Source organism: Photinus pyralis, unplaced genomic scaffold, assembly GCF_008802855.1.
Source record: "Photinus pyralis isolate 1611_PpyrPB1 unplaced genomic scaffold, Ppyr1.3 Ppyr1.4_LG1, whole genome shotgun sequence".
Lineage (NCBI taxonomy): Eukaryota > Metazoa > Arthropoda > Insecta > Coleoptera > Lampyridae > Photinus > Photinus pyralis.
In genome coordinates this window covers 61,814,837-61,835,742 of record NW_022170249.1, presented here as the reverse complement: position 1 = coordinate 61,835,742, position 20,906 = coordinate 61,814,837, and the positions used below count along the sequence as shown (strand labels likewise).

At 36.8% G+C, this 20,906-nt stretch overlaps 2 protein-coding genes across 2 annotated transcripts; both read left to right on the top strand.

Moving 5' to 3' along the window:
• The first annotated feature begins 561 nt into the window (after positions 1–561).
• On the top strand, positions 562–7,115 carry LOC116165381 (zinc finger MYM-type protein 1-like). The gene is made up of 2 exons (XM_031479776.1): positions 562–2,092; positions 6,982–7,115. Exons 1-2 carry the CDS (start codon positions 562–564, stop codon positions 7,113–7,115), a joined length of 1,665 nt encoding a protein of 554 aa, XP_031335636.1.
• Positions 7,116–14,164: 7,049 nt separating this feature from the next.
• Positions 14,165–15,349, top strand: LOC116159054. The gene has a single exon (XM_031471948.1). The coding sequence runs from the start codon at positions 14,270–14,272 to the stop codon at positions 15,152–15,154; it is 885 nt and encodes a 294-aa protein (XP_031327808.1). The 5' UTR covers positions 14,165–14,269; the 3' UTR covers positions 15,155–15,349.
• The last annotated feature ends 5,557 nt before the right edge of the window (positions 15,350–20,906 follow it).

The following is a 20,906-nucleotide window of genomic DNA, read 5'->3' as shown; positions in this document are numbered from 1 at the left end:
AGAAGTGCTACATACAAAATGAAAAGAAAAAGTACCACCCTTCTGAATTTTTTCGCACCAATTAAAAGGAATACCGCAGAGAATGAACATTCGCAAGAAACTGCCGTGATTTCGGAAAATGCTGTTGTTATTGAAGAAACCGATAATGCACCGAACGCAGATCACAACTTCCAAGAAAAAAATTCAATGGACATCTCATCGTTGATCAGTAGACGTTTAACTGATGCTGAGAAAATAAATTTTTTACGAAACAGATGGATTCCTGATGACAACTTTGTATTTCCATATCGAACTTGTGGTGAACGCAGACGTAAATTTTGTTATTCTTGGTTGAAGAAATTCCCTTGGCTTAGTTATTCGCGCAAAGAAGATACCGTTTATTGTGTATATTGTGCCTTGTTTGCTCCCGAGAGTGTTGGAATTAATTCATCGCAGTCGGCTGGCAGTTTTGTGAAAAAAGGTTTCTGCAATTGGAAGAAAGCTCTGGAAAAATTCCAGCAACATTGTGGTTTAACATATCATGAACATTCCGTGGTAGCGGCTTTGAATTTTGAAAAAGTTATGAGTGGTAGCAGTAGCATGAAGGGAATTGATAAAGTTATTGACGTGGCGAGCGAAAATCAAGCGAAGAGAAATGCTGAGAAAATCAAGCCAATCGTGGAGAGTGTCCTTTTTTGTGGAAGACAAGGTATAGCTCTAAGAGGTCACCGCGATCATGGTGAGTTTGATTTGAATTGCGCGCCTGTTGAAAATGAAGGAAATTTGCGCGCACTGCTACGGTTACGTGTTCAAGCTAATGATAAAAACATCATTGAACATTTTCAAAACTGCGGAAAAAATGCAACCTATATTAGTTGGAAGATCCAAAATGAAATACTAGCGGCTTCACATCGTGTGATTAAGGAGAAAATAATCGCTGAAGTTAAAGATGCAAAGTTTTTTAGTATCTTAGCGGACGAAACTTCTGATGTCTCGACGATGGAGCAGTTCTCTCTCTGCTTGCGTTATCTGAAGCGAGATGCGGAAAGCAAGTATACAATATGTGAGAAGTTTTTAGAATTTGTTCCTGTTACTTCTACAACCGGCGAAGCTTTAGCAAATACAATTGAAACTGTGCTTCGAGAGAATAATCTAGACATTGAGAATCTGAGAGGGCAAGGCTATGATGGAGCTGCATCAATGAGTGGCAGTTTCAAAGGTACTCAAGCTAGGATCGCTGCGAAATTCCCGAAAGCTCTGTACGTACATTGTGCTTCCCACAGTCTCAATTTGGCACTGAGTAATTCATCGGGCATTAGACAAATTAAAAATTGTTTCGGCATAATCGAGAAGTTGGCGGTTTTTTTCAATACTCCGAAACGGGAAGCAGTATTAAAAAAACAGATTAACGCTCACGCTCCTGAGTCCACACGACAAAAATTGATGAAGCTGTGTGTTACAAGATGGGTCGAACGCCATGATTCTGTGATGGTAACCGGAGACTTACTAATACCAGCAGCAGCAGCGTTAGAAGAAATCGGTGAATGGGATGACCGGGATTCATCGTCGCAAGCTAACATTCTTCTCAACGCTATCAGACAGCCTGAGTTTCTGATCGCTTTATCAACTTCTGAAAAATTGCTTAGCTATACATTAATTTTGAGTAAGCAACTCCAAACAATTGATTCTGATTTAGTGTCTGTGATTGATCATGCCGAAAATGCTCTTGCGCAAATTCAATCATTGAGACAAAACGCAGAAGAAGATTTTCATGAAATATTTGAGGCCGCTAGTGAGAAAGCAGCCTTTCTGGGTACTGAGATAAAAATTCCAAGAAGAGTTGGAAAACAAGTTCATCGCGATAATACACCAGCGGGCGATGTAGAAGAATATTTCCGAAGAACTGTTTTCATACCCTTTGCAGAGAGTCTATCGGGTAGTATCGAACAGCGTCTAATGAAACATCAAGAAATATTGAAGAGTTTCGTTTGCCTTCTTCCCAAATATTATCAACAAGAGGTGGCGAAGTCCAAAACAAAACGTGAAATTGAAAAGGAGCTAGAAATAGGAATAAAAAAATTGGCTACTACATATGAAAGTGACGTTGGAGCAAGTAACATCCACGTCCTTACGAGCGAACTCAAATTATGGCATTCGAGTTTTAAAGGATCCGAAAATCTGCCACGGACTGCAGTTGATTGTCTGAATCAGTGTAAAGAGAGCGTATACCCGAATGTATGTACATTGTTGAAAATTTTTGCTACTCTACCAGTGACCACCTGTACTGCTGAACGCTCGTTTTCAACGCTACGTCGATTAAATACTTACCTTCGTAACACGATGACTGAAATTCGACTGAATGGGCTAGCTAGTCTCAACATCCATCGTGAGATTCCTGTGAACTTCGCGGAAATTCTAGCTATTTTGAAAGAATCCCCAAGGAGACTTGAGTTTGTTATTTAGCTTAATAGACTGTAGAAATTAGATCTAGGTACATGAGAAGTCTTTATAATACGATTCTCGCAATAAGAAATTACTATAAGTATCTTTCTTTTTCTTTGTGCCCTCCCCAATCTCAATTCCTGGTTGCGCCACTGCTTACAAGAGTTGTAGAAGTGTAAATGTAGACAAGAAAAAAAATTGACATGTAATTTACAGGGAGATCAGAGCGTGTCTGGTTAGATTCCGAGATTGGTTTAGGAAGTTTCCTCGAATGCCTCTTTTTTTCATTGTAATTACGTTTTTATCACTCTTTTTTTAGTAGGTTGTTTTGAATGGTCCTCGCGGTTACAGGCTACCCCCCTTAGCCGCTTTGTAACCTAAGGACCTCTAAAACCTCCCTTCTACACAACCTCCTGTTCGTCAAGACAACCTGTGTATGTTGGGTTGCCTACTTTCAGGAACGCAGGGAGCTGTTCTGGGTAGTTCGATATCGGAGGTCCAGGTCCAATTATTAGCAACAATATAAATACTAATGAACATGCCTAGTCGTACATACACGGCGCATTAATAACTAAATTAACACAATTTGCCCCCCCCCCCCCAAACCATGTATGTTGTAACCTTGGTAACACGGTGCGGTGGGTCGACGCGACCTCGGCAGTAGCGAGGCGGCCACGCTCAGCTGGTAATAAAACTCAAATAAAATAGGTTAGGTTGAATTGTCAACACATTGAAGTTACGTTTTTTATAGTTGCAGTTATTGTTTTTACCATAAAATATGAAATGTCAAAAAATCATGAAAAGAAAGTCGAACAATTTCTGTTCGATTAAGAACAATCAAATTAAAGAAGATATATTTAGGAATTACATTGACTGTGATTTTAATAATACTTAGATTTAGGTCATCTGAAATTTATTATTTTGTAATTTGCACATATTTCATTAGAAATTTAAATAATAAAAAGGACACGGGAGAAAATGAAATTCTGGATGAGAATTAATTGAGTTGTAATTTTTATAAAGTGAAATAATACTATTAAATATTACGAATCAACGAATGTAATGTAAATTAAACACACAACGCAAATCAAAAGGTCAGCCTAACAAATAAAAGAGGCGTATTTTCCTACCAAATACGTCATACACATCACATTATGCGGGTCACTCTGTAATTGGGCGCAAGCCTGTTGAGGGCCCAGAACAAGAGAGGGATGATAAATAAATAATTACATAAATAAATTGTAATAGAAACTCCTTAACTAATATAGTTCCCTGGGCGAAGGTCACGAGAAATAGGTTACTTCATGCAAACAAATCAACGAAATAAATGGAATATATTAAGTGAATGATTGTTTAAACAATTCCAATTTACAAATTGTTATGTTTACAAATTTATTACAAGTAATTTTTTTCACATATTTTTAACTTGAATACTGGAATAAATTATTTTTTACTTTTTTACCAAAATTTGCTGCCCTGGGCTATAGTCCATATGTAAATCCAGCCCTGTTGATGTATGTATGATGACGCAACAGTGTCCACGCAGGTGACATTCCAAATTAAGCGTTGTCCTCTTCGCCATGGTACTAGAGTGACACCATCTGGTCGTTTTCCATCGTCGCGGGACAACCCTACAGGCTTCAGAATTGAACAAAATGTTAGTAGAAGGAATACACTGGAGCCAAGCTTCAGATAGTACACCTAGAACTGCATATCAATGGTATATAAATGGGAATAATAAACGCATAATATGATACATGAATATAGTAATATCCGCCGGACAGTCATGCGTACTATATACTAGTATATTATTATGTTTTTTAAACGTAGAGTTTTAGTCGACTATAAACGCGTTATATACGGAACTGTGTTGCTTGGGCCATAACCTTTTGTACAATTATAAAAGATTGCTTTAGTAGATCATCAGGTGCTGGTGGTAATGAAGTTGTTACAGGCTGCAGTATGTTATTTTTTAACTCCCAGTTTTCTTGTTGAATTTTTTTCTGCAGAATTATTTCAATCGGGTCTTTTTTCAAACATCTTCGTGACTTTAATTTTAATATACTTAAAAACATGAATAAAAAGCAATCAAGTTTACGCCTTGATGTACGATATACAATACCTATCGTCGAGCCTATCGTATTATATGAATGCATTCTAGTAGCCTTCTCAGCGCTCTACTTCAAGAAACTGTTGATCCTACAGAAAAATGCAAGTCATTTTTTGTAGATAATTTCATGATGAACAATTTTTGTGATAACCTCCATTGTCCTCCGAGCAATAGGTCGCGAGATATTCGCGACCTTTTGACCTTTATAACTTCTTTAGCCGGCACGATATCAATGTCGATTTTTCACATACTTATTCATTAAAATGCCGCAATAAAGGTGTATACAAAAATTCAGCTCACTAGGAATTTTTCCGTAGATTGGGGTTCAAAACTTCTAAAATGACTGGACTATTATGGAAACGGAACGTACAGTGAGAAACCGAATTGTATGTACCTAATGCTCATGGAACGGATATGGTATGGAAATGCAATGGATAGTGGGAATGAGCTTTAAAGTGTACAATCACCTACTCGTCATATTTGAGATCCATCATATCAATGCTTTCAAGAAGAATCTCAAAAATCTCCTAATGTCGGAACCTTAATTGAAGACTTTTTCTAATTTCCGAACCGAATGTTGTCAAATCCTGTGGCACGATAGATTTGTATTTATAGGGAGCAAAGTAATTATTATTAGGTGTAGGTGAAGTTGTTTGTACCTGCATTTCTTAAAAATATTAATATAATTAACACCTTCTATTTTAAAATTCAGTAATTAAAACAGTTTTGAATTGAAGTGATATGGGGAGAGACAAAATTACTATATTGCACTAGCAGTGTGTCACCAATTTCGCTACATTCCTTCTGATCGCTTAGCTTGGCAGACATCCACAAGCTTCGCTGAAATACCTTCTATTCTGTGAGGCCTGATTTTGTAATTCAACCTTTCCCTTGCTTAAAGAGGACTGAAGTTTCGACGACTGATAAAACTAAACCGTTTAATTACTTGAAACTTTTGCTTATGGATGGCAGATGTCAACAAGGAGAAAAACTCTTTTCTCCCATAAGAGCATCTATCGAAGGCAGAGTACGGCCCCTGTACTCGCACAAACTAATTTTCAACGGCAGGGAATACCAGACGCGTTTAATACTTTTGATTAATAAGTTGTAATATAAGTTAAATACTATGAAATATACTTGTTGTTTCGTAGTTTGATTGAGTTAACAGTAACTTTGTTAGTTAAAGTTAAACCGAAACAAGCATAAGAACGTAACGAGAATCTGTAAAGCACATACTATAATTTAATTCATTAGATAGACAACACGTTCATTTATTTTCCATAGTAAAGCACTTAATAAATTAACTGGAGCCACTTTATTGGCATTGTGTTTTAGGGGTAACGTTATCTTTATATTGCCTCGAAATAAAAATTGGGAAGATACCGGTAAAAAATTGCCAAGTGTCAAATTCTTCTCGTTTGTACCACGTTTTATGTAATTAGCGCACATCTGTTAGAGTTCATTTAATTAAGCACCCATTTGATAAAGCAGATAGGGGTGAATTTTATCTGTTAGGCGTCGTTTGTAGTATAAATTAGAGTGGAAGTTAGGCAAAGCGCAATTATTTCCAGAATTTATCGGATATAGTTTTTGCAGTGAAATTGGAGACCGTATTAATTTTCAATAAAAGTGAGCATCCCTTTTGGCAGTTCTATTATGCATTAAATGGAACACTTAGGAGTGTCTATTCAATCTTTATTGCATAGGTTGAATTCAACGCTTGGGCAATCCGGGAATACAAAGAAGACAACGTTTCGTTCAATTACTGTGAAGAGGTCGGTGTACAATGGGCCATACCTCCCTTTGCTGATATATTTCCATTCGCTGCTAACTGAAGCGGTCTATTTGCGAAACTATTGTAACATTTCTACCTTCGTTGCCGTTATTTTGTAAAATTTTATTTATCGTCGGTGAAAAATTCACATAACTGCGCGCTGAAAGCGTACCATAGAAAACGGGGACGCATAACGATTTAGGAACCTCTTCGTTTATCTATACGTTTTCCCCAACGCATTCGCGTGTTTAAATTTTATTCTTTTGTGTAATCCCAATTCGCTTTGCCTGTTTCAGAAGAGGTTTTATATTAAGACACGCGCATATCTGGCAGACATAATTCTCCTAAACAAAGTAAGACGCTTCAAGTAATTTATTCGTTTTTGTGGAAACTAAACGAGATTCCGGTGTATAAAGCCAACGTGGCTAGTTATTATGTTCCTTTATGAAACTTTACAATTAACAACAAAAGCTGGGATAAACTTAAATTTATACCACTACTCATTTGTATACACCTAAGCTATTAGTAAAGCAAATTTCCATACAGTTTGTGGCTGTAATGGCAGGCGTGAGCGAACCTAAGCGCTAATGGCGGCATCAATTTGCCGATTCATAAACGTTTACTCTTCGCGCCCTTATTAACCGCAAGATTCTAACGCAATTTTCATGTTTTGCAGGTACTTCGGCCGTCGATGCAGTTTTGGGTCGAAGTGCAACGCTTCCTTGTGACATCGAGCCACAAATTCGAGATGATAGAGTTTATATGGTCTTGTGGTATAGAGGCAATGACCAGCGTCCTATATATAGGTAAGGTAATTCAATATATTAGGCAGTAATTGTAAAACTCTTGCGCAAATCGTAATAACATGGAAAACCCTCTAAAAGGTTGAATGAGCTTTTAGAAACTTTTACGTTAGAAACACAGAAACCCTGCTTATCCAAACTAATGTTTGTGGCGAGTGAAAATTTAGTATAATATGGTGAAAGGATTTATTCCGTGCATAACATTACGTTCTTTTCCTTTTTGTTTATTACGTTGGCGCTGTATCTGTGTTTACATCTATTGAAAGAACCTGAGAGGCGAGTTAGATACAATTCAATTTATTAGAAAGTTTAGTCAATGATTGATCTTGGCGTGGTTTTTCCGAATTATATCTAAGCAAGTTTTTTTTTTTTTTTTTTTTTTATTTAACAATTTATTTCAGCAATCAGAATTATACATAATTCTATGAGCTAAAATGCTGACGGCTACTAGATGTCTAGTAATAGAAGGACGTGATCAGGGAGATATCCATTGATACCACCTGTATAAAATTAATTTAGTACATATTATCTTTAAATTAGTTCACTTGGCCACCGTTTTTTAAGTCTTTTGTCGATTACGGGTTCTGTAAGCTGCTCTATTATTAGATTTGGATGGTTGTTTATAACAATATGGTGCGTGTTGGCTTTTTTACCTATAACTTCCTGTACTATTGGAACTTGTAGGTCTGTATGTATTGTATGGTTTGTTACATACCATGGAGCATCTGCAATTTGGCGGAGTATCTTGGATTGGCACCTTTGTATGATTTGGATATTTGATTTGGAGGCACATCCCCATAGTTCGATTCCATATTCCCAAGTTGGTTTGATGACTGCTTTATATATCAAGATTTTATTTTCCAAAGATACCCGTGATTTTCTGCCTATCAGCCACTGAAGTTCTCTTGTTTTGATTTCTACTTGCTTTTTCTTTTTTGTGATGTGTTGTTTCCAAGTCAGTTTGGAATCTAGATGTAGTCCTAGGTATCTTACCGTTTGTGTTTGTGGTATTTGTACATTATTTATTGTAACTGCTGGACATGTTTCTTTGCGGAGGGTGAATGTAATATGCGCAGATTTGCTTTCGTTCACTTTTATTTTCCATTTTTCCAGCCATTGTTGGAGGCTTGTTAGGTAGTTTTGTATCTTGTTTGAGGCTATTTGAGGATTATCATGGCAGGAAAGAATAGCCGTGTCATCAGCAAATGTTCCTATTATCAGATTTTGTGCCATCGGTATATCTGACGTGTACAAGACATACAACAAGGGTCCAAGGACGCTGCCTTGTGGTACTCCTGAATTTATTGGAAAATAGTCGGATTTCTCTTCATTTACCTTTGTTTGGAATTTTCTTTCACTCAAGTATGATTTTAGGATGGTGAAGTAAGCTGTTGGTAAAATACACTTGATTTTATAAATTAGACCAGGGTGCCAGACTTTGTCAAAGGCCTGGCTAATGTCAAGAAATATACCACTACAATATTGTTTTTTTTTCAAATGCTTCATTTATGGTGTGTGTAATACGATGAACCTGTTGCACTGTCGAGTGTTTTTGGCGAAACCCAAACTGATGTTCTGGTATCCAGTTTTCCGGAGGCAGGTCTTCATTTAACCTATGAAGCACCAATTTTTCGAGTAGTTTTGAGACTATAGAGAGGAGACTTATAGGCCTATAAGAAGAGACTTCTGTTGGTTCTTTTCCCGGTTTATTTATCATTATAATTTGCGCCGTTTTTAAACACTTTGGCCAGTATCCAAGTCGTATAATAGCATTGAAAATGTAAGTGAGCATTACTATTCCCTTTCTAGGTAATTCCTTCAACATTTTTGCAGTTACAAGATCAGATCCAGGTGACTTTTTTGGATTTAGAAGTTTAATTTCTTTCGCTATTTCTTTTGGTGTCAGTGGTTTGATAGGCGTATGCATTACAGGTGGAGTAGAGATACTTTGTTCTATTTCTTGGTCTACGTCGTTGTCTATCGGTTGAAATACGGAAACCAGATGATCTGCAAATAGATTTGCTTTCTCAGTGTCACTTTTTGCCCATGGGTCATTTGTACTTGTTCTTATTGGAGGAGCAGGAGTTTTAGGTTTTCTTGAATTCTTAATTGGCTTCCAAATAGAATTGTCAGTTCTGCTTAGTTTAGATATATATTGCTCAAACTCTTGGTTTCTTACCTCTTTAAGTTTGTTTTTTAGTCTTTGGCTCATTTGGTTATAGACCTGTCTATCGGCTGGTGTGTGAGTGCGCTGCCATTTTGATCTGGCACGTCTTTTTTCGGCTACGGCTTTTTTAATTTCTAAAGGTATATCCCGGGTTGTTTTTCTTGGGTGGAGTACTGGTGAAGACTGTTGAGCAGCTTGTTGCACATGGTTTATAAATGCTTCTGTAGTTGTCTCTACTTCTTCTGTTTCCTTGAGTCGGATTTTTAGATCTATTCTATCATTTAATATACTGCGAAAAGCATCCCAGTTCGTTAGTATATTGTGGAGCCTAGGTGAGGGTTTCTTGTAAATTACAGATGTTCCAATTGTTGCTATAATTGGAGTGTGGTCGGATGACAGATCATAGCTGGGTATAATGTTGGTGTATGTCGAGTTGATTCCATTTGTTACATAAAAATCCAGCAAGTCAGGAATCTTCTGTGGGTCGGTCGGCCAGTAGGTTGGTGTGCCCGTTGATAGGAATGAATATCTATGGTCTTCTAGTGTTTTTAACAGCTCTTTACCCTTAGTTGTTGTAAGGCGAGAGCCCCACCTGGTGTGTTTGCTGTTGTAATCCCCGCCAGCTAGAAATTTATTTCCTAGTGTTTGGAAGTATTCTTCAAAGTCATTCTTTTTTATTTTATGTCGAGGTGGGCAATAGATAGCTGCAATTGTCAGTTCATATGGGAGAGTTGATACCTTTATTGCGGTGGATTGAAGGAGATTTTTTTGGTATTTCGGTAGTTCGTAATGCTGGATTGTATTTTTAATAAGAATTGCTGTGCCACCATGCGCGGTACCATCTGGATGGTTGGTATTATATGTTACATAATCTGGTATTTTAAAATATGTTCGATCTGTGAAATGTGTTTCACTGACTAGTAAGACATCTATGTGATTTTCTGTGTCCGAATTCTCACCTCCTTATAAATGTAATTCAATTCCTCGTAGATCGCGTGATCAACTAATTCAAAATTCAAATTATATGAACAATTATGGGATATTAATATACATTTTAAATGGCACGAACGTGTTATTTTATTCACCCGCTCGTACGAGACCTGGTTAATCTCGGCCTGCAAGTGCTACCTTTCGATTAGTGGCGGTATGGTTACATGGTAAATTAGTATGTTTCTTTCTATGCAATGCACATCCATGTAAAGTACCATTTCGATCCATTTTGCATTTTTTGAACTTGCTCTGTTGTTGCGTTAATAATTAATTTTTATGATGTGGGCAAAAGGGATTCTGGGTGACGTCATTCGCATAAATTAATACTGAACGTTTATTGGCTGAAAGTTACGAGGCAACCTACTTTCTCTATTAACCTTGGCAGCTGATTGGTTAGTCTTATTACGTCACAGAGCCCGCCACAAGCATCTCGATTTGAATAAACCCCTAATACCGCACATGTTCATTTTTTTTCTAATCAGCCACTATTTTTAAATCAACTTTTACTGTCCAAAAAATTGTTTTAATGGTTTCAGGTATACACTTATTAAATTAGAACTACGGAATTTTTAGTAATAAATTAAGTGTAAATACATATTTCCCTCTTCCTCCTTTATTCCCCTTGTCGTTATAAATTAGCTACACTGGCGATACGTCACATTTTGGTATTCATGACTTTTTCTTCACACCTATTAAGTAACAAATCACGTTGTTATAATGAATTTTTTTAATGCAGTACTTTCTGAAAAACTAGAACCAAAAATAATCGTTATAGACCGAAAAAAAATGCGCAGAACCGAACCGTTATTTCTTTTTAGAACCGAAACCGGACCGGAATCGTTATCAATATTTTCGCTTAAATATAAACAGAACCGGAAACGATATTTCATGTGGGTCCGAACCCTGTATTCAAACTCGGCCATAAGTTAACCGAGATGGAAAAAATACTAAGTAGGTTAACAAATTACTTAAATGTAATAGCATATAACCCAGAAGGGGCAAAATAGCTATGAATTGATACGCTAAAGAGTTATTGAAGTTGTCTCTTTGTTGAGGATCGATCCCTGATATCAAATCTCGGTCATAATTCGTTGACCCATTTCACAGCAAATGGCCGTTCGTTATCAGCAGATGGAAGATTATGTCAAGGCCGTCGGCACTCGTAGGTATAGGTGAGCTTAACCCAAGGTTACAAACTTGTACCAGTTTCTTATGTAATGTAACGTATCCGGAATTTAAAAGGTACTTGCAATTAAAACTAAAAAGTCGAGCCGGAACTTGAACTCTAAAAAAAATCAAAGGTAGCCTTCTTCGTTGATTTCATAAAATGTACATACCTCTTAAATAAGAGGACTAATTGTAGATAAAGCAGCAATTTTATTTTCGACGGAAAAATTTTAGTAGGTATACAAATAGCAGCTGAACATAAAGATCAATTACGGGAAATCCAAATGGCGGTACTTACGAGAAGAAAGAAAAAACGCAATAAAATCCTGACTATAGGAGTTATATAGGTGAATCGGTCGAGAATGTCACGACAAGCGCCTCGGCTCACTGCCGTTGCCATTTCTCGTTTGTTGAGTATGGTTCGATATCATCTGTACGTACCGTACGGCGCCGGTTACAAATGACTTTCTTGCATGGACAACGTCCCGCTAAAAAAACCTCTCATTTCCAGTATAAACCGAGAATCGCGTCGAATTTTCGTCTTCCAACAGGATAACGACCCAAAGCACACTTCTGATGCTGCACGAAATTGGTTTGATCGACGTACAATACGTGTAATGAAATGACCAAGCCAGTCTCCTGAGTTAAACCCAATAGATCTATGGGGATTTAAAACGGCGACTAAAACAGCGTTTGGCAAAAAATGCAACTGAACGGTTTCAACAAATACAAGAAGAATGGCAGAAAATTTCCCAGAACATAACTTTAAAATGGGTGGAAAGTATGCCTCGAAGATGTCAAGCTGTGATTGGTTGTAAAAGCTACACTGCTAAATATTAAGTTTACAGCTCCGTCATGTTAAGATTAATATCGGCAGTTGTATCATTTTGTGTTTTTTTAAAATATGACAATTAAAAAAGTGCGTACTTCAAAGATATTGTGTGTCGTTTGTAACAAACATACCATATATAATATTTGAGAATGCTTTGGTAATACGATGAAAAGGTACTACAGATAAACTATATTGTGATAACTGATAAACTTTTGGCCGCTACTATATTGGTGGCAATTAAAGTTCCATGCGTTCTAACTAACGCCATTGAATAAGATTACTTATTCAATGCTAACGCTTTCAACTATTTGAGTAAAACGAAGGGTAACTGGATACAGTTCTTGACAGAAAGGACTCGACACGCACTGCACGGTAAAATTGCGTTGTTAAATTCCAACAATAGAGGGAGCCGTGGATTCAAAAGTTACAAGGATCTTTCAACAAGTAAATATACCGTAAGCAATAATAATGCTTTGTAATGGAAAAAATAAATCGTTAAAATTCATTGTATTCAGTGTAAGATATGACATATCGTCGCCTTAATAAGAAACCTGCCTAACTCCATTTTGGGAAATTTTACAAGGGAAGGAAAAAATGGCTTTATTAATTGTAAAACTTCCCAGAAACGTTTCAAATTTTATTTTTCATGTTTGTAAAATTAAAATACGTTAAAATTTGAAGAAGCTTTTAGTTTATTATTGCTTTTGATAATTTAAGGGGAGATAAGGGCAATTTTACTAAAAAAAAATGTATGAATTAGATAGAGATAGGCATTTATATTAAATAAAATTGTACTACAATTAATAAACAGAATACTTTATTTTGAGATCATTTTTAATGGGATATTAACAACATTATTTTATTCATGAGGTAAATTAATATAAAAGTCTTGATATTCTATTTCCAAGCTTTTCATTAAAAGTTGTATGTGATCGTACTTCTCTTTTTTAATTTTCCTTCTGGACGTATACATTGCGGGCAAGTTTTTGTAAGATTTTAGGTCATGTTTAATTGTATTGTTTATTCTACGTGGTAGTTCATTCCAACTATTAGACGAATGACGAAGTTTACAAGTTAAAGTAGCATTCTCATATTTAAGGGCTTTTAAATCCATTACAGTGGGATCTCCTACTGCTCTTCCTGGGCGAATAGAATTAAAATATTGGAGAGAAGAAAAGTTTCTAAAAAATGCATGGGTAAAATATTCTACCTCATAAGGAAATGGTAGCCGTCTAGCATTCCTGCATACTTCAATATAATCCGCTGGCAAACATATCTTTGTTCTTCGTAAAACGCGTTCAATACAGGAGTGCATCGAATCTACCTCCATTTGGGTATGTCCCTTCTGGAGATACTTTTGGATTATGGTAACTTCGTTGATGCTAGCAAAGTGAAAAAGTGCATTAGAAAGAATACTATTTCTATTTTGCCCGGTACATCCGTCGCTATAAAGAATTATCTTTTGTCCAGATTGCTTAGCATTTGGAATCGCCTTCTCTTCTAGAAAATAAATTAGAAGCGATGTAAATTCCTGCGCAATTGTTTGCCCTTCACGTTCATTTCAAAGTAAACAATAAGCTTTCTTGGTTGGAAGATCGTACATAGTAAAATTGTGTACAATAAGTTTTGTCTTATAGTACATGGCGGAAACGTTTGTCTTTGGACTTAACAAAACTGATTGAAGATCCATAGTGAAGGTTATAGAATCTGCTGCTACCTTATCCTTTTCTTTTTCGGACCGGGCTTCTTCTTTGAGCATTTGATGTTCCTGCATGGTTGCATAAAACTTTGCATCAGACACAGGTTCAACGCCTTTTTCCAAACAATGATGATTTTTTAAAAACTGGTACCGATGACTTTTTGATCTCCAAATTGGTTCTAAGTACAGGGTGGGGCACGGGAACTTCCCACATTAAAAAAAACTGCTGTTGGGATATGGGCGGTTGTAGAGGAGTGGGGTAGGTCTCGTTCGGAGCGGTGAGTGATGTAGTTTTCAGTCGTTACCATGCCGTGGTCAGGTGAGCAGCGTGCGTTCATTATCGAGACTTTTTTCAAAAATGGTGAATCTGTAACTGCTACTTTGAGGGCATTCCGTACAAGGTACAGTTTGTCGTCGTCTGCTAGTGTTCCCGACCGGAAAACAATTTTGTCTTGGGTGCAAAAGTTTAGAGCAACAGGATCTGCGCTAAATTCAAAGAAGAAAGGCCCAGCTGTCACCGTTAGAACCCCTGAAAACATTGCTCGAGTGAGGGCGTCGATCGAACAGAGTCCTACGCGTTCTGCGAGAAAACATGCTTCTGCTCTTCAGATTTCGGCGAGAACAGTGAGGCGGATTTTGCATACTGACCTCAATTTGCACCCCTACAAGATCATGGTTGCCCAGGAATTGTCCCCAACAGACTGGGGGCGACGTGTGGAATGTTGTGAGGCGATCCTTCAACAAGTGCCTCCCACTGCGGTTTTGTGGACTAGCGATGAAGCTCATTTTCATCTGTCAGGGTGTGTGAATAAGCAAAACTGCCGTTATTGGGCAGCTGAGAACCCTCGAGAGCTTCACCAAAGACCCCTTCACAGCCCCAAGGTCACAGTTTGGTGTGCACTGTCGTCTGTAGGCATCATTGGGCCTTATTTTTTTGAGGAGGGTGGTGTCACGATTACTGTGAACTCTGATCGGTACTGTGACATGCTTGAGAATTTTTTGAGGCCAAAAATCGAAGAATTCGGTGAGGAACATGAACGTGAGAGCTTCTGGTTCCAACAAGATGGTGCTACAGCACACACAGCCCGTCGTTCACGCGCTATTCTCCAGGAGATGTTCCCCGGGCAGGTGGTCTCCTTGCATGAGCCCATTCAGTGGCCCCCGCGCTCCCCCCGATTTAAGCCCTTGTGATTTTTATCTATGGGGTTACCTCAAGGCCGAGGTTTTCAAACATCGTCCAAGGACCCTGGAAGACCTCAAAACCGCAATCGAGGGAGAAATCGCCCAGATAACCTCCACCACACTTGAGAAAGTCATGCGAAACTTCCACGAAAGGCTCAATATCTGTATTGCCCGGCAAGGCCATCATTTAGACGATATTATTTTTAAAACGTACTTTGAAAAAACTACATGAGGTAATCTTTTTGATAAATAAATTCTTGTTTCATTATCTCGATTAGTTTTTTTTTAACAACCTTTTGAAATGTGGGAGTTTCCCGTGCCCCACCCTGTATAACCTATTGGTAGAGGTTCGACAATAATGACTTTCCATTTTAGGAAGGACATTGAAAAATTCTTCGAGTGCTTTTATTTCTTTTTCAAACTTCTTATTCCAGGCTTCACTTCTTCTATGTCGTCTTTTACCCAAACATTTTCTTGCATACTTTTAACCAGCTGGATTCCATGCTTAAGAAAATAAGCCATAGAATAATTCCTTCTGGACTTTTCGTGATTGCCCGAACTTCTGTGTACAGTACTAACTTTGACTAGCCCTCTAACATACATTTTCTTTTCTTCCCAAGACATTTTGTTCCAGAATTTATCAAAAATCTTCTGCCTTATTTCTGTGCTAAGAGACTTGCATTTCAGCTTTGATTTCGTATTGCTTAATTTGCAATTACATGGATCTCTTATGAATCTAGCTGTTCTCTCCACGTCATAGCTCCATTTGCCAGAATTGTCTTTCTTTTTGCCTTTGTATTCTGTACCTTTTTCTCGCTTTTTCTTGTTTCTTAGTTGATCCCAGTTTTGTTCTTTATCTTTTGTATTTAACGATCTCTTTTGGACATGAATAGTTTGTAATTCATTTTCAGTTGTGGCATTATTTGCAAATGTTAAAGTGTCCTCTATTCCTTGCATCAAAACTTCATCTGTCGTGTCCTCAAAATCGTCTGTATGTGCAAAATGTTGTAGAGAAGGTATATATAGGGTGTTGCATTTAAAAAATACCATCTTTTGGTCAAACTCAAATCTCAGAAACGGTGGTTCAAAAATTTGACTACGCTACTGGATTCTAGTCGACACCGAGCTTGAGAGTATGTTAGTATGAAGTACTTCATCAATCGGGTTGACGGACGGAACGGCAAACTACTAGTGACCAGCACTATTTATCGTTACGATAGCCTTAATATAGCAACCGTTATAACAATAGTCCTTTCCAAGGTGTGCTTGCTGCTGTAAAACTGATTCAAAACAAATGTTTTACCGCAGAATTATTCAAACGAATGTTTAATGGAAGTGACTTACGTATATTAAAATATCAATTTTCCAATTTTTTATACCAAATAAAGGTGCCGACTGTATGAACTAAACAATTTATCTCTTTGTTAACGTTCCCCTGATGTGACTTTTTCGTGTCCGACCTAACATAACACCATTAACACATTTACTGCCATTTATTCACACCAGAACAAATTGAAAGCTAACTTCGCTTAGATATTCCGTTTAGATAAACAACAAAAACCCAATCAAGTGTTAACATATTTGCATTGGGCAATCGGGTAGATCAATATTTTCAATTAAGAACCGGACTTTCACTGACTGATTACCGAAATTAAATTGCTTTCAGATGCCACTCTTTCGAGATAATTAATCTAATTGAAAAAAAAAAACGTTACACGCTTACGATGTATGGCTGGGAGGCGATACTTGAAATTAATACCATTTTGTGCGATAAATTTGTATTGGTACGTGTGGGGATTTAAAATGAATTTTGAACTTAGTTTATTACAAACTTTGCTATAGCAATATTACGTACATTGCGAATGTATAACGAGAGCTTTTACACTGGCACTCGAAGTATTAATTAATCGTATACAAATATTGATTTCTTACTGTACAATACCTTTCGCGTCGTTATTCAAATAAAGGAGCTCCTTGATGACTATGCTAATATTAGTGATAGTCTGGAAAGCGGTGTTTTCCATATATTTGCTTTTCATAACGCCATTTTGCTTATCCATAATATTATAGAATTGTGAAAATTAATTTCTGAAGAAGCGCGTTTTGTTTTCAACTAAGCACCACCTTCATACAGTCACTCAAACGTTATTTTACTTATTAATCTCGCGCTTAGTTTGTTAAATTCAATTAGCTTAGATATCTTTTGTAGGGTGCTTCAGATAATAAATTGTATGACGTGATGTGTCAGATGAAAGGAAAGGAAAATTCAATATGCGTAATTTTTTTTAATTAAATAAACGTCCAGAAGTTCAAAAAGGAGAATACGAGTAATTATTCCTATAGCTGTGGAATATGATTATCGGATGAGTATATGGTAGGTACAGAGCTTGAAGAAACTCGTAATGTGAGCCATTCTACAGGGTGTCAATTTTTAAAAACTTGCAGTCGGCCATATTTTCCAAACTAAAAAATCGCGCAAAACCGTTTCGGGGGTATCGAGGGGGAACCTGAATGACGTTATAGTCACAACCCTTAGACCATATAGTACATGGACTGCTATTAGCCCTATGCTTTCAATACAAAATGGGTGGTCACGGATAGAGGGCACTGTAGTCGTGGGTATGTGAATCTCAGGGTAAACTAAAGTCGTATGAACACAACTCGCATCGCGTAAAGATAGTAGCTTTTATGGTAACCGCGTAGTACAGGAAGCTTTAAATACACTTGATTATCTTCTATACGTCCACAAATAAGAATAGGTTTGCTTTTTTTGCCATATCTAAGCGAATAATTAATTGACGTTTGTTAATTTATAGGTTGACAGTCTCACATCGTATCTAATCGGACAACTTCGGACAGGCTCGTTTACCCTGAAACTCACATACCCAGGCGATGTCCTTGACCATATTTTTGTTACAATTAGCAGTTCATGTACTATATGGTCTAAGTCACAACCTCTAACCCCCCAGGCCCCCCTCTTCAAAAATCCTAAATTACAACCCCATACTTGTGACACATCGTTGGAAAGCTACTGAAAATTGCTTTCCAGTGGTAGCAATAAAGTCAATATTCATTAAGACAATTTAACAAACATTTTATAATGAACAAAAAAACGAAATGTTTGACATTGAGGGATTTATGGCAAATTGGCCAAGAACTTCAACCTGAGCTGCTTCATTAAGCAATCTTGGCTGCTTTCTTTTTTCATTGACTTAAGACAAATCAAGATTGGTATTGGAGGTGTTGACGCAAAATTAATTGTATTAGTTTCAAATTTATTTCATGGAGTTTTCTTTTATTCAACATTTATCTACCACACGAATGTTTATCTGCAAACCTGCGCCAACGGTGCGGACAAACCAGATATAGAATTAGAGTTTCCCAATACAGCTGTTATTTACAAAGTTTTAATCTTCGACGTTTCGTTAAGTGACTTGTGTCGGTATACCTCCTTACGATGATTTTGGGGAAATCCCCGCAACTGCAGCAATCCAGAATGTAAGTGGATTTGCATTTTTGTTTTACTGTTTGCGCGATTTTTCTAAACGAAGTCCATTTTGTTAAGAGGTAACGATTTCCTTTGACCTATATTACACTCTTAATTGGTAATTATTCTCGAAGATCTACGGAATAAAGGGATGATTAAAATAATACGTCTGCCACATGACCCCGTGCTTTCGGCATGTGGTCAGCCGCTTTGAATTCGCACAAAGTGAAAACTAAGCATATTAAAGCTTTTAACACACAAATCCAGCAAACAAAGACATGCTTGACAATATAATTCCTAAATGTATTTCACGTTTCTTGATCGCAACATATTTTAATTAATCTCAAGTGTGCATAAAACAGGAGTACTAATTACTACCTATCAAGAAGATACCTGATTGTTGACATGTAAGAAACCGTTTTTAGAAGTGTGATAGTGATCACTGCCATTTTCAATTTAAACACAGGGGTGCAGCGCATCAGATATGTAGCGTAAACTATCAAAATAGTCCTGCGATCTCGATGCATTTGCCACATAAAAATTCGCTGAAGTCCCTTCGATCTCACACGAGGACTTTGTTTATTTAATAGTTATATAATAATTGATAGCATTTACACACTTTAATAATTAGTAAATTAACGGTACCATGTTGTTCGTGGGACTCACTAGGCAAATGGAATATAATAGAAAACGTCATCGTCATCTTGCATTGCTAAATTCTATAAAGCAGGGTATGAAAATGATTTTCAAAAAGGGGAGGAACGAAATATAATTAATTAAGTTGGATAAGTGATTAAATAAAATATGAAACGAGAAGTTCACGTCACTCATATAAGTGAAGGTATTAAATTATAAAATTTTACATTTTATAAATTAAATTTATTCCCGTTAAAAATGGCTTTGGTTATACAAACCGAATACATTTCGCGAGTGGGGCTGTCTTACAGTTTATCGAATTTTCGCAGATGGCTAATTTTCAGTTTATTCTTGGAAACCTATCTGCTTAACGGAAAAATACCTTCATTTAAGATTCTGGCATCTATAAAAAATGAAATTTAAATATTCACTTCAACCGTCACTTTTCTTTACAGCTCCAATTAAATAACTTCCCACTATGTTGCCAAGGAGAAAATTAGGATCGATAGCAACGTAAAACACCACGCATTGTTAGGTACAGTGGAGATTGTAGTTTAAATTTTATAACCCTTTCTATAAACCAACTATTTCAACATGTGTATTCACTACACTTTTAACCTGGCAAATATCATTTACATATGGCATACCGCCATCATTACGCACTTGACCACCTTGGCTATGGGTTGAACACACTTTAGGCTTAAATCAAACTTTCATAGTGTGACTGAATCGAAGGCTTCTCATTCATCAGGCAACGCTAGTAAATAGTTTTCGAAACGGAATGCCGAATGTATCCCTTTCTCTTTCTTAGTCTCTATGATAAAATGCAAACGTATCACGCTTATTAACATGTTCGCAAAAATATCTGAGACCACGTATTTTATAATTGTCTGTCCAGGAATTTGTTGTGAGTCGCTTGGTCGATTCCATGACAAACTTAATTAATTTATCAGACAATTGGAAGTTAACTACTTTGTATTAAATGTAAACTGATGGCATATGATTATTACAGTTTGTAAGTTTTTCTATTTTAAAAGCAATGTTTTCCGCTTTCGAACAAATACCATCTCAACAATCGCGAGTTCGATCGATTTGAATTTTGGATTTATTACGAGATTTCGGCGTTGAACGATATAACCGGTCGTACAAATTATGTTTGTAGCTTATCCGAACCTTAGGGCGCTTACATGTGTATTCTCCTGAAAACCAGCCGTAATTCTCTGTTTCGCCAATTGAATATCAATCAAACATCGGGAATAGCTTGAAATTCTGTACATTAGTCCATCAGATAACTTAGTTGTGAGAAGTTGATCTACAACCGTATGTTTAATTCATCTTGAATGGAAGACCGTTCTATTTTCACGTTATCCTTAAATGGTTTAATTAGTACTATACCGGACTTTTCCTAAATATTCGGCCTACAACAATAAAATTTCTTATCTTAAAAATCCTTTGCACGAAATGGTCCCAATATTAGAAGTTAAGCACTCCAAACAACTTTTTATTTGAGTTATGCGGAAAGATACAATCTAAATTATAAAACGTTGCCGAATAAATGGGATTGTTATAGGAGGCTCCTTTAGGATTCGCATTGAATACCAAGTATCATCCACTGCAAAGCTAATTCGTTAACTTGCA